The sequence below is a fragment of the Euleptes europaea genome, unplaced genomic scaffold (genome assembly GCF_029931775.1).
Source record: "Euleptes europaea isolate rEulEur1 unplaced genomic scaffold, rEulEur1.hap1 H_4, whole genome shotgun sequence".
Lineage (NCBI taxonomy): Eukaryota > Metazoa > Chordata > Lepidosauria > Squamata > Sphaerodactylidae > Euleptes > Euleptes europaea.
Genome location: NW_026612052.1, coordinates 498,097 through 510,933, shown reverse-complemented (window position 1 = coordinate 510,933; position 12,837 = coordinate 498,097). Strand labels below are relative to the sequence as shown.

The 12,837-nt window shown below is 41.0% G+C and overlaps 3 protein-coding genes across 3 annotated transcripts; 2 read left to right on the top strand and 1 right to left on the bottom strand.

Annotated features, from left to right (window-relative positions):
- Positions 1–1,129: 1,129 nt before the first annotated feature.
- Positions 1,130–2,116, top strand: LOC130493030 (olfactory receptor 10C1-like). Its single transcript, XM_056866803.1, has one exon. It carries the CDS (start codon positions 1,130–1,132, stop codon positions 2,114–2,116), a length of 987 nt encoding a protein of 328 aa, XP_056722781.1.
- A 3,296-nt stretch (positions 2,117–5,412) lies between these two features.
- Positions 5,413–6,396, bottom strand: LOC130493028 (olfactory receptor 11A1-like). Its single transcript, XM_056866802.1, has one exon. It carries the CDS (start codon positions 6,394–6,396, stop codon positions 5,413–5,415), a length of 984 nt encoding a protein of 327 aa, XP_056722780.1.
- A 5,289-nt stretch (positions 6,397–11,685) lies between these two features.
- LOC130493027 (olfactory receptor 2AP1-like) lies at positions 11,686–12,612 on the top strand. Its single transcript, XM_056866801.1, has one exon. The coding sequence runs from the start codon at positions 11,686–11,688 to the stop codon at positions 12,610–12,612; it is 927 nt and encodes a 308-aa protein (XP_056722779.1).
- Positions 12,613–12,837: the final 225 nt, after the last annotated feature.

Genomic DNA, 12,837 nt, shown 5'->3' with positions numbered 1-12,837 from the left:
TGATAAAGGTATTTATCTCATTATCTTCTTTAAACTCCCTGCAAAATAACATGATTTTAAGGCTATACATGTGTTTTCGCCCATCATGCTTTATCAAGATCAAAATTTCCATCAGTGGAACAGGGCTTTCCTGCCTCTCTCTTCCCACTTCAGCCCCAGATTGCCACAAAATGCTGTTCTTGGGGCATAAGGGCAGTTGAGGTACATGACAAGAAGGGTGTCTGGAGCAGGTAGTGTGAATTGGTGCAAATTTCCAATTCAGTCTGGATCCGACCCATTATGTAATATCTTGAAGTGCAATATTGAACTAAGAGTGCACTTTTCCTAGTACCTGATAAATCTAGATACTTGGTCTCACCTGCAGCTTATTTTTACCATCTTGAGTCTATTATAGGAAGGCCTTTACCCTTGCCAGATGCTAGGCCCTACCATCGGCTGTTTTAGAAGGGAAATATAAAAAGATTCCTAGATCAGAGAGGTTATGTCCACATGGAACCGGGGACATTGAAACCATCGAACATGCACTGATATGTTGCCCATTCTACCACAAAGTTAGATCAAAGCTTATTTCCCCCTACTTGGTAAATTCCCTGACGAGTCAGTTGAGCTTTTGGCAAAGAAGCTCCTATTAGGAGAAGACCCTCAGCTTATGCTCCAAACTGCCAAGTTCTGCGCTGTTGGTATTAAAATACGCAGAGCTTTATTAGAGAATGATGGTTAGAATATTTTACAATTTTATCAATTTGAATGTGATAATTTTAACCAGGGGTTGCTTTTATTGACCTTACACCTTTATATGTACGGGCAGTCTGTGATTCTGCGGTGCAAAACTATTGTGTCTGGAAATTTTGATGTGTTGGCATGTGATTCAACCATATTAATAAACTTGACTTGAACTAAGAGTGGACGCAGCTTCAAGTACTGGCAACAGAACAGGGAATTGTTTTCTGTTTCTGCTACTCTGTAAATATTAATTGGACAGTTCAATCATGCATAAAACTTCAACTATGGTCCGGCTACACAGTGTTTCTAGTTTAGTAGCTCTGATTTGAAAATTGCTAGATGTCATTTTCACGAGTTGCCGCAAAGTTATTGCTTCTTTTCTGTTTCCCCTCTACCAGATTAAGAAATGAGAAGAAATCATAGCATGGTAAATAACTTCCTGTTGCTGGGATTCTCTGATTTGCCAGGTCTGGAGGGCTTGTTCTTCTCTGTTTTCCTAACCATCTATCTGCTGATTCTGACTGGGAATACTCTCATCATTATTGTCACATTGGTTGACCAGACACTCCACACCCCTATGTTTTTCTTTCTCAGGAACCTGAGCTTTCTGGAGATATGCTACACCTCAGTTATTTTCCCCAAAATGCTTGAAAACCTACTGTCAGAGGATAAAACCATTTCATTCCTTGGTTGTGCCTTTCAAATGGGCATCTTCCTCATTACAGGGGCAGCAGAATGCTGCCTTTTGGCTGCCATGGCATATGACCGCTATGCTGCCATTTGCCACCCTCTGCGTTATACTATCATCATGAGCGATAGAGTGTGTTCAGAGTTGGTTGCATCATCTTGGCTGGCTGCAATCCCAATGCAAGTTGGCCAGACTGTTGTGGTGTTCACTTCTTATTTCTGTGACGTCAATAAAATAAACCATTTCTTCTGTGACTTCCCTGCTGTGGTCAAACTAGTCTGTGGCAACACCTCTATAAATGAGTATCTATCCCTGCTGGAGGCGGTGTTTCTTGGAGTAATTCCCTTTGCTTTGATTTCCATTTCATACGTGTGCATCGCTTCCACCATTCTGAAGATGCCAACTGTGGAGGGAAGGCGCAAGGCTTTGTCGACATGCTCCTCACATCTCACGGTGGTGATGTTTTTCTATGTCACTGGAACCCCGTTGTATTTGAAACCAAAGTCGAGCCATTCTTTGGGTACAGAAAAATTCCTGTCACTCTTCTACACTGTCTTGTCACCATTGTTAAATCCTCTTATTTACAGTTTGAGAAACAAGGAAGTCAGAGTGGCACTTGGGAAACTCATGCCTCACTCACAAGAAGCAAATGCACACAGAAAGTATGGGAAAAATAAAAGATCATGTAGAATGGCTGTTCCATAATGATTGCCATGGCAACTCAGTAAGTGTCTGGATTTGTTATCTGATTATTTTCATTGCTTACTTGTTTTACGTTTATTGGATTGTAATCTTGGACAAGGGAAAGATTAGAAAGGGCTTACTCGGTCCCAGTAGTGGAGAACCGTAAAAAAGTTTTGGCCCCTCCAAATTATCTCAATACCTTAGAACACCCTAAACACCGGAGAGCCTTCACCTTAGCACGTTTTAATGCCCTTCCATCTGCTCTTCTTGACGGGAGGTATGCCAGCCTCCCTTACGAATGCCGCCTCTGTCCATGCCAATCTGGAATGGTGGAAACTGTTGAACATGTGCTATTACACTGCCCATTTTATCAAGACATACGCAAAATGCTCATTGATCCAATTTTGTCTAGCTTCCCAGATAGAGACAGAGGTCGCTATACCACTTTATTATTAGAAGATTCTGTTAAAGATATTACCTATCAGGTTGCGAGATTCTGTGCTAGGGCATGTGCAATAAGGCAGAAGAAGCTGCTAAAATGACTTTTACGTTAAACAGACTATTTTACCAAATATCAGATATTCTGTTTTAATTATTATGATATCTCTTTTTGTATAAGCTGGTCTTTGACCGTAATAAACAAATGATGATGATGATGAAAGGACAATAACATTCTTTATGTCTTCTTCCATAAATAATAAAGCATCTCTTAACAAATGATAAACAAATGGTGATTTCATTCCTCCACTTATTTGGGCAGGATTTAAAATAATTTATTGAACTTGAATCTTTCATATAGATAGTAAAATGCACTGCTTTGAAAGCCCTCTAACACCAAGAAAAAATTGCTGTTACTAATAATTTAAATTATTTTGAGATTAGAACTCAAACTCATGAATAAAATATCAGTGATTTGTGCTGTTGAATCTGATACTGAAATAAAGGAGGTGCTTGTTAATAAACTGAACAGACAGAAGATTAAGATAACGATCATTGTGGTAATCTTATTATTAAGAAGCCACCCAAAGGAGCAAAAGAGAAACAGTATCAAACCTTTTTGATTTCTATTTAATTAATTGTAATACTAACCAATAAAATAGTTGTTTGAAATTTTGTATGCTTTTTTTCATTCACATTTAATTCTTTAACCTTCTCGTCTCCTTGTCTTCAACACTGTTTTTATAAGTTTCACTTATGGTGTCAAAAGTACATTGGGCTCTGTGGAATGTTTTAATAGAGGTGCCTGATAGTTCTGTGAGGGTCGGGACTGATTTTGGGACATAAGAATTATGTCCAGTGGTTATTTAATTTGGGATGAGATGGCTACATTTCCTTCTTTTTCAAGCAGAGTAGGCTTGGGGGTGGGGGGAGTTGCTTCCCACTACATATTACTGTCTTATACTTCTCCACTTTATGTGCCCCCTCACTTACACTTAGGTTGCAATCCTGAAGGGGGGGCTGAAGCTTCTTAGGAGTCAATGTCACCCTGCAGTGGCATAAGGGCCCATTTAATCTGTGATAAGGGATACTTAACACCACCACGGGGAGCATCCATGCCAGAGTTGGGATGCTCAGGACACGGGTGCAGGCGCTGCCTCCTAACAATGTTAGCTGGGGCCTGAGAAACGTTATCTTTGTACAAACCTACCCACAGTGATAAGAATGAAGAGAGGGAAGAAAAGACAAAGGAATGCGGGGGGGGGGGAATAATATGGAGAATTTGAAACTAGATAAAATGAAGTCCATGCTGAAACTGATTGTCTTGGAAAGAGATGAGGTGAAGTATCCAGCATGGAACTTTTTATAGACTTGTTTATCATGCATGCACTCATAGAGAGGAAATTGCAGGAAGAAAAGCTGAAGAGACTGTTGGCCACAGGAACATGTTGAAGCCTACAATTATGGGGGAGGGGAGAACAGCAATGGGTCATTTGGTGGGTCACAGGAAATATCTCAGCTCCACCACTGAGCACAGCTGAAGAGGAAGGGGAACATGATGCCACAGCTACCTCACCTTACAGGAAAACAGCTCCTGAATGGCTCCAGATCTGTTTGCCAAGAAGTGATGCCATCATATACGCCCATGCCAGTAGTGCCACAGCCATGGTCCTGGAAACTCCACTCCTGCAGTGGCCTCCCATAAGGGCCCCCATATTCCCCATGGTGGGAGCAAGGGTATTGCTTGCAACCCACCACATGAGCTACTACTGCCATCTATCCACCTCCCCTTCAGGAATGGGCTATAAGAGTCACACTATAAGACTCAAAAGACTTGTTGTTGTGTGATGACTCAACTTCATGGCACTAGGAGCTTGGATGAGGGGGACCTTGCTTAGCATTGTTGAAGCTACCTGTTACCAGTAACCCACACATGAACTTGGCAATGTTTTATTGACGCTTTAATCCTACAGACAAGACAAGAATAAAAACCTTGTTTAACCCATACACTGATGTCTTGTGTCTTCATTAGGGGGGTATGGTTCAAGAATACTCATTGTATGACTTTAGAGTACAGAAGGGAGATTGTATTAGTGTATTTTGGGGTTTGAGCCTACAAAGGCAGCTTCAATTACATCTTACCATTCTGCCAGTACTTTGTGCTCACTGACTATTGTATAACGCCATGGGGAAGATTTAAAAATAGTATTAAAATTTACAATATTTCCCCAAAAAAGGATCCAGGAGTCAACTTTGTAAAATAAACCCAATGCATGAACAAATTAAAATTATTTAACCAGCAAACTAACTTGGAAGTGAATTGTTCTGACATTTAAATATGCTTATATTGATAGATTACATGTGTGTATGTGTGGATATTCTCTTTTCTTTTAGTTTGACAGCATGCACCCTGCACCAGCGTAAGTGCCCCTTATTCTGTGATAAGTGGGCACTTACACTGGTGTGGGGTCATGCTGCCTCCACACCACTTTTGGCCCCCAACCTCAGGAATGGGCTGTTAGTCATAGTGCCATACTGTTTAGAGCTGAATTGGCTGCATGAACAGTACCATTAAAGTAAAGTATGTAATATGTTCATATATCTGAAAGCAAAGATTACCAAAATCTCCAGGTATTTCCCAATCTGGAGCTGGCAACTCTAGGAAGGTGTGAGATCTATAGTAACAGGGCACCAAAGCACTGGCCTTTGGCTGTAATCTCATTCTCACAATTAGCTTTCAAGCAACAAGCAAAACTTAGACACTGACCAGGTGTATGCATCTTTCATTGACCCTGCTTTGATCAAAGTACTTTTGTGCAGAGTAGAATAGGAAGTTAGGAATTTAAATAGATACTATAAGTTGTACCTCATCATCTCCTTTATTTTTCTTTAACATTAACTAGGTAAGTTAGCACACTGTGAAATATTCTGAAGTTTGCCACCTTCCTTTGAGCTTTCCTCAAGGCTCTGTTCACCTCCTTGTTTCTCAAGCTGTATATGAGAGGATTGACTAAAGGGGGAAGGATGGTATACAAGAGGGAGAAAGCTTTGTTCAGTGCAGATGAGTTTGGTAACAGATACACGGTCATTAAAGAGCCATAGTAAGTAGAAACAACAATGAGGTGAGAAGAACAGGTAGAGAAGGCCTTTTGCCTTCCCGTGCTGGATGAGATTCTTAGGATGGCGGTTATAATAAATACATAGGACGTGCAAGTTAGAAGAAATGGGGGCATTGTGTATACAAATAGCAAGATGAGATCAACACGTTCCACTAGCCCTGTGTCGCTGCAAGAGAGTTTTTTCAGTGGAATGGTATCACAAAAGTAATGATCAATTTCATTCGGTCCACAGTACGTCAGCTGCAGCATCAAAACCATTATAATGGAAATCCCTATTAAACCACTGATCCACGACACAGCTGCTAACTGGATACACTTAGCGGTGTTCATAGTCGTCCCATAGTGCAAGGGTTTACAGATTGCTAGGTACCTATCATAGGACATCACAGACAGCAAATAGCATTCTGCCCCTAAACAGTAGCCAAAGAAAAATAATTGCAGGAAGCAGCTGCTGAATGAAATGGGTTTCCCATTCTTCAAGAGAGTGTCCAGCATTACGGGGAGGAGAGTTGAGCTGTAGCAGATCTCCAAACAAGACAAATTGCCAAGGAAGAAGTACATGGGGGTGTGAAGCTGTTGATCGGCCACCACGAGCACCGTGATAAGAAGGTTTCCTACCATCGTCACAATGTAGATGAGAAGAAATCCAAGAAAGAGGAGAATTTGCAGATTCTTCAGATCTTGGAAACCCAGGAGGATGAAGTGGGTAACAAGAGTTAAGTTTCCCCTTTCTCGCCATTCCATTCAATCAATGCCGCCTTCCTCAGTCATAAAGAGTCCCTATGAGCCACTGCAACATTAAACAATCAGTAATTGTTTCATGCATTGAGAACATTGCGGGGGAAAGACTCTGCAATCTAATTAATTTGTTCTTCCTTCAACATCCAGAAGAATTCCTCCCCAATTATGCTACTTCTCCAGGTTAAGGCTATGACTTGTGTTGTCACCTGATCAGGAAAACAAAGGACAGGTTCCATCTTGTACCTTCAGAAGCAGTTTGATCTACTGAAGTCAGCAGATGAAGTTACAGTACCTAGCTGAAATGTTAGCATCTGTAGTCTGAATTAAAATCCAGGAAGAAATTTTAAAAATCATTAATTTGTACGTTTGTCATGTTTGAACAGGATTAAAGAATGAATAAGAATAGATATTTCCAATTCAAATTTCAATCAAATTTTGGGACAGTGAAGAAGAAGAAGAAGAAGAGTAGGAGGAGAAGGAGGAGTAGGAGTAGGAGTTGGTTTTTATATGCCAATTTTCTCTACCTTTTAAGGAGAATCAAAGTGGCTTACAATCTTTTTACCTTACTCTCCCCACAACAGACATCATGTGAAGTAGGTGTGGTTGAGAGAGTTCTGAGAGAATTGTGACTGACCCATGGTCACCCAGCAGGGTTCATGTGTAGGAGATGGGAATCAAACCTGGTTCTCCAGATTAGAGTCCACTACTCTTAACCACTATATCACGCTGGCTCAGGAAATTTCTGGTCACACAAAACAGTCAAAGAAAAAGGTCTTCGTTTGCCTAAAGATGTTGATGGACCACTAGAACATGAGTGATACCTGGAGGGTATTTTCCAGATGACAATAGACTTGCAGACCTAAAGATTTAGAAACACTCAATAACCAGGGAGTGAGAAGAAGTGATGGCATGCTTAAGATGGTGATTTACCTTGATAGAAATGGGGAAAATGCCTAGGCTCGACCTTGCTATGGTACTTCCTTTTGGTTATGCCAGATTTCATTATTAGGGCTTTGAGCTGCAATGATCCCCCCCCCCCCACGCACAATCCCTTTGAAATGAAAGGCACCTGAACAAGAGTACATTTACAGCAGAAATATATATTATATATATAATTACCTTTGTGAGATTAGATGCAAGATGAGGATGCTTATTTGCTCTGAATTTCAGGCAGTCCAGAAGGCATATTCCAAAATACCATTATCTTAAGGAGTCTTTCACAAGAGGGCTCAGTCCTGTGCACTGCTGAGCTTATTTTAGTAGTTGAATTATCATAGATACAAGATCACCTGGTCCATTATTTATCCTACAAAGAAGCAGGGGACATGTCCCAAGATAGTACTAGACACTAGCTCAAAGGGCACATGTAACAAGCTCTAAAGGGAAAATATTACCATATTTCTTCTCCTTAGAGAAGAAATGTGGTGATATTGATGGAGATTGATGGCTAGGATCCAGTTTGCATTGTCAAGAGAAATTTTCTTAATTACTCTTTACCCAATTTCTCCCTGAAATCCAACAATCCACTCCTTTCCTTTTTAGGAATTCGGAGCCTGTTTCTAATCAATTCCATTCTGATCAAAGAGAAATTTAAAGAGAGGTAGGGCAGGAAGGAAGGTTCTGCAAAATATCAGAATATCACTCTGTAAATTCTCAGACAGGCACTGTCTTCCCATACCATTGTATCCTCCTACTAGAGGACCACCCTGTGGTGTGATTTCTCTTCAAAGAGAAAATGAGTAATGAAAGAGAAATCTTATTTTTAAAGGAGAAACAATAAACAAACAAGTGGAATCAATGGCTATATCTAAAAAAGATAAAAGAAATTCCCCTCCCCACAACAATTATAGATTCAGCTATTTTTTTCTGGTAGTGAAAGATGGTAGAGGGTTGCTGCTTGACCACTCATGCCAGTCAATGGGTCAACCCTGTTCCATATGCCTTTGTTACTCAAAATACAAGGTCACCTTAAATAATATTATTTTCTCTGCTGTTGATCCTCCATGAAATATCCCCTGAATATTTGTTAAAACCTGACCCTGGCCTTATTGATCTCTCAAGCTTTACAGATGCCTACTAAATCATTCTCACAACAATTCAAACTCTATGATCACTATCCCAGGTGTTGTCAGCTCTCTGTTGGGAAATACTTGGAGATTTTTGGGGGTGGAGCCTGAGGAGTGCGGGGTTTGGGGAGGGGATGGAATTCATTGGGTCATAGTGCCATAGAGTTCACCTCCCAAAGCGGCCATTTTCTCCAGGTGAACTAATCTCTGTCGCCTGGAGATCAGTTGGGTTGCCAATCTCCAGCCACACCCTGGAGATTGGCAATGGCAACCATAGCTGTAGTAAAATTAAACTTGTTCATGAGGATGCTTTAATCAAGGGAAATGGGCAATCATTTATAGCACAGATTATTGCACACATTGTTATTTTTGGTAATCTGCCTTGAGTCTCAGCAAGGAAGTTGGACTATAGAGTAAATAAACAAATTCTCCTCTCTCCTTTTCCCCTTTTCCAAATATGTTTCACCTGTAAAGAACCTCTGGGATTTGTGCTGGATTTCTCTTTAGGTGACATTTTCATATCAGTAACTATAGGTGTGATTCCCTTCTGCTTACATAGTGAGGAAGCGGGGTGCAAAAACTATGCAAAACAGACTTTCTTCTCTGCAATTCATTAGTGCTCATTTTGGAAGATTATTTATTTCTCAGATGGAAGAGGAATTTGGGCGAGCAGACAAACAAAACCCATATCCCGGGAGCCTTCATTTTCACATTCATCGCCTCCATTCCCTTGAGTTTTTTTTTCCAAAGTATATTACTTCAGGACAACACTACATCGAGACCTACCTTTTTAATTAGGGGGGGGAAAAAAGAAAAATAATTGTGGATTTCTTTTACTTAAATACAATAGAAGAATCCTTGACATCTTAATAAAATGAACTTTGGGAAGCATACTTCACAATCAAAACTAGCACAAGTTCTTCGGTGCATTTTCCTGATATTGAGAGTAAGAATGATAATGAGTGACTTGAAGAAAAGGACCAATTCCTTTTGCCTTTGCCCACCCAAAAGCAGAAAAGGAATGGATCCATGAAGTCTTCCAGAACTGATTAAGGTTCTCAGAAAGGTAAATATCCATTATTCCACCAATGGTTTTCTTTAACATGTCTATTTTGTCAGGGTATCTTTTTTCTTGATAAAAGGATCAACTATTTCAAGTCAGGAGGTCGTCATTTCAAATGAAGAAAGCTACTTATATTAGAGATGTATTCTGTGAATTAAAATTTCTGTCTGAGAGGTTGGATAAGACTTTTGCCTAAAAACAGAAGCATTTGATCACCCTCTGCTAGGTATTTAACAAATCCCCATTTGAACTATTAATTATGTTGAGAATTGAATGTTGGGTCCTTTTTTAAAAAGGTGAGTACAAACAATAATTACTAGCAAGATGGCAAGGCAGGCATGAATAATTTCTTTCTGGTGAATAGTTGAGCAGACTATAAAGGGCAAAAACGCATGGTCGCTTTAGCCTCCTTTTTTCCCTGTTTCAGCCAGGATTCAGCCAGGATCGAACGCATGCGTTTCGCCGAACATGCGTTCGATCCTGGCTGAATCCTGGCTGAAACAGGGAATAAAGGAGGCTAAAGTGACCATGCGTTTTCACCAAAAGAGATGTTAGCAAACATGCAACTCTGTTTCATTCAAACTGGGAAGGTGATGTGTAGGGTTGCCTGGTCCAGGTTGGGAAATTCCTGGAGATTAAGGGGTGGAGGCTGGGAAAGATAGGGACTTTAGTGGGGTATAATGCCATAGAGTCCACACTCCGAAGCATCCATTTTCTCCAGTGAAACTGATCTCTGTAGTGTGTAGATGAGCTGAAATGCCAAAAGATTCCCCAGGCCCCACCTGGAGGCTGGCATCCTTAGCAATGTGGAATAGTGGATGAAGTGTTTAACACAGTGGAGGGGCTCAAGCTTGTGCTTCGTCCGGAAGCTCTTTCCATCATCCTTTCAGCTTAATCTACCTCTGAAGGTTATTGTAGAGATATGTCTGAACCTGTATGTGAAGATTCCTGGGTCGGCCTCCCCCCTCCCCAGTGAAGTATCTCTTTTTGTTTGTTCTTTGTTTGCTTTTAGCTTCCCAAGCAATAACCAAATGCCCAGGAGTAGAGGACTCTCTCTTATAATGGTGCAAATTACCTTTAATGGGTCTTTCAGGGTTTAATGAGGACACTAATCAAAGCACTCATCCCCACTTGTCAAACAAAAGTCTTAGTTGCTTGTTTCAAGCAGCCTAGCCTCCATGTGTGCTCCATAGACGGGACCCCTTCCTTTAGCTGCAGCCTCAGGTTTCTGCACCCTCAGTGCAGATTTAAGCAGCCTGCCCTGTCCCGAGTAGAGTAAGCTGCATTATCTTCCTTTCTCCTTACTCCTAGGATGGTCTGGCCTCCTTACATTATGGAGACTCCATGCCTTCCTGGCTTACCTGTCCCCAAAGACTTAATAACACCAGCTGGCTGACTTTTCTTCCTCTTTGACCTGCCTTTAACAACTTCCTCCCTGTCACACCCTTCTCTCTGCTGATCAGTTCCCCTGGAAAAAAAAAGGCTGCTTGTGAGGGTGGATTCTATGGCATTAACCTGAGGTCCCTCATCTCTCCAAACCCTGCCCTCACTAGATTCCACTCCCAAATCTCCAGGGATTTCCTAAATTGGAGTTGGCCACCTTAGACCCACCTTAAAATCCTGATATGGCCATGGAGCTCACTAGTATCCTTGAAGCAGCCACCTCAAGTTCTCGTAGACTAACCTTATAACATGGTCATAATGAGAGTAAGAGATCCATGTGTGTTTCCCTAAATTTTTTGGAGCTGGGATTAAATAAAAATGTAATAAATACATTATGTCCTGTGCCTCTCTTCATCTTAGGTAACATCATGTAACCCGAGGATTAAACTACACAAAGATAATTACAATACACCTGACACAGAAATCAGAAGAGATCAATAAAGAGGACTTCTGGCTTCCTTAACTCCCCTCCATACCAGCACATTGTAGGTTCTATGTCTATGGCACAAGAATTGGAGAGTGTGAATGGGAAATCCAATTATTGAAGTTGCCTATAACCAGTCCTTATGTCAGCAAAATTCTCTTCATCATCACCATCACGCATTGACCAGGCCACCACAAGGAAGCAAATATCACTCTTGCAATAACTTTCGTTATTGTATTTTTCTTTTCAACTGGACTTGATTTTGTATCATTGATATCATGATTGAAAACCAAACGATGATTACAGAATTCATCCTCCTGGGATTTGGAGACCTTTGTAGGTTTCAGATTCTTCTCTTCCTGGTGTTTCTTGTCATTTATATGGCAACTGTAACAGGAAACGTTCTCATCTTCGCACTTATTGTCTTGGATCGGCACCTTGACACTCCCATGTACTTCTTCTTGGGGAACCTCTCCTTCTTGGAGGCTTGTTTCTCTTCCAATCTGTTTCCCAGGATGCTTTTGGCTCTCTTGACTGGGGAAAGAATGATCTCCTTCAGTGGCTGCCTCACCCAGTGGTTCATCTTCAATTCCTTGGAAGCAACAGAATGCTGTTTGCTGTGTGTTATGTCTTATGACAGGTATCTAGCAATCTGTAAACCGCTCCATTATGCAAACATCATGAAGACCCAGACTTGTATCCAGTTAGCAGCTGCCTCTTGGGTTAATTCCTTTTTTATTTTTTTTATATTGCTCAATCTGATGTTGCAGTTAACGTTTTGTGGCCCCAACAAAATTGACCATTATTTTTGTGAGTATTTCCCACTCCTAAAACTGTCCTGCAGTGATACCAGTTTGATACAAAGGTTGAGTGTTGTCGTGGCAGCCATCTTTACACTCCCTCCTTTTCTTCTGACCTTGACCTCCTATGTGTATATTATAGCGGCCATCTTGAAAATCCCTTCCTCCGCAGGGCGGAGAAAGGCCTTTTCCACTTGCTCTTCTCACTTGGTTGTGGTGTCAATTTTTTATGGGTCTCTGATGACTGCATATATGATACCAGCGCAAGCAATAAAGAGAGACCTGGGGAAGTTTTCCTCTCTCCTCTACACTGTGCTGCCCCCTTTGCTTAACCCTTTCATATACAGCCTGAGAAACAAAGAGGTAAAGGATGCACTGAAAAATAATTTTGGAAGGTTCTTCTCTACAAAGCAAGTCAGGTGAAACAAGGTAACATAAACCCTGTTCCTGTGTGATAGTGAACATATCTTTATCCTGACTGTACATGCATACATCTGTTTATAAGAAAGAGCCGATGTGCATTTACTGTACAAATGAAACCAGGGACAAGTACCTGGATAAATGTGGGGTTTCTGTCTCATGTTCAGCTCTACCTGCAATGACTGTACAATGAGAATTACGCAACTCACAAAGAACAATCAAGTGTCC

Coding starts and splice junctions, on each gene's coding strand:
- LOC130493030 (XM_056866803.1), top strand. CDS start 1,130: ATGAGAAGAAATCATAGCATGGTAAATAACTTCCTGTTGCTGGGATTC.
- LOC130493027 (XM_056866801.1), top strand. CDS start 11,686: ATGATTACAGAATTCATCCTCCTGGGATTTGGAGACCTTTGTAGGTTT.
- LOC130493028 (XM_056866802.1), bottom strand. CDS start 6,396: ATGGAATGGCGAGAAAGGGGAAACTTAACTCTTGTTACCCACTTCATC.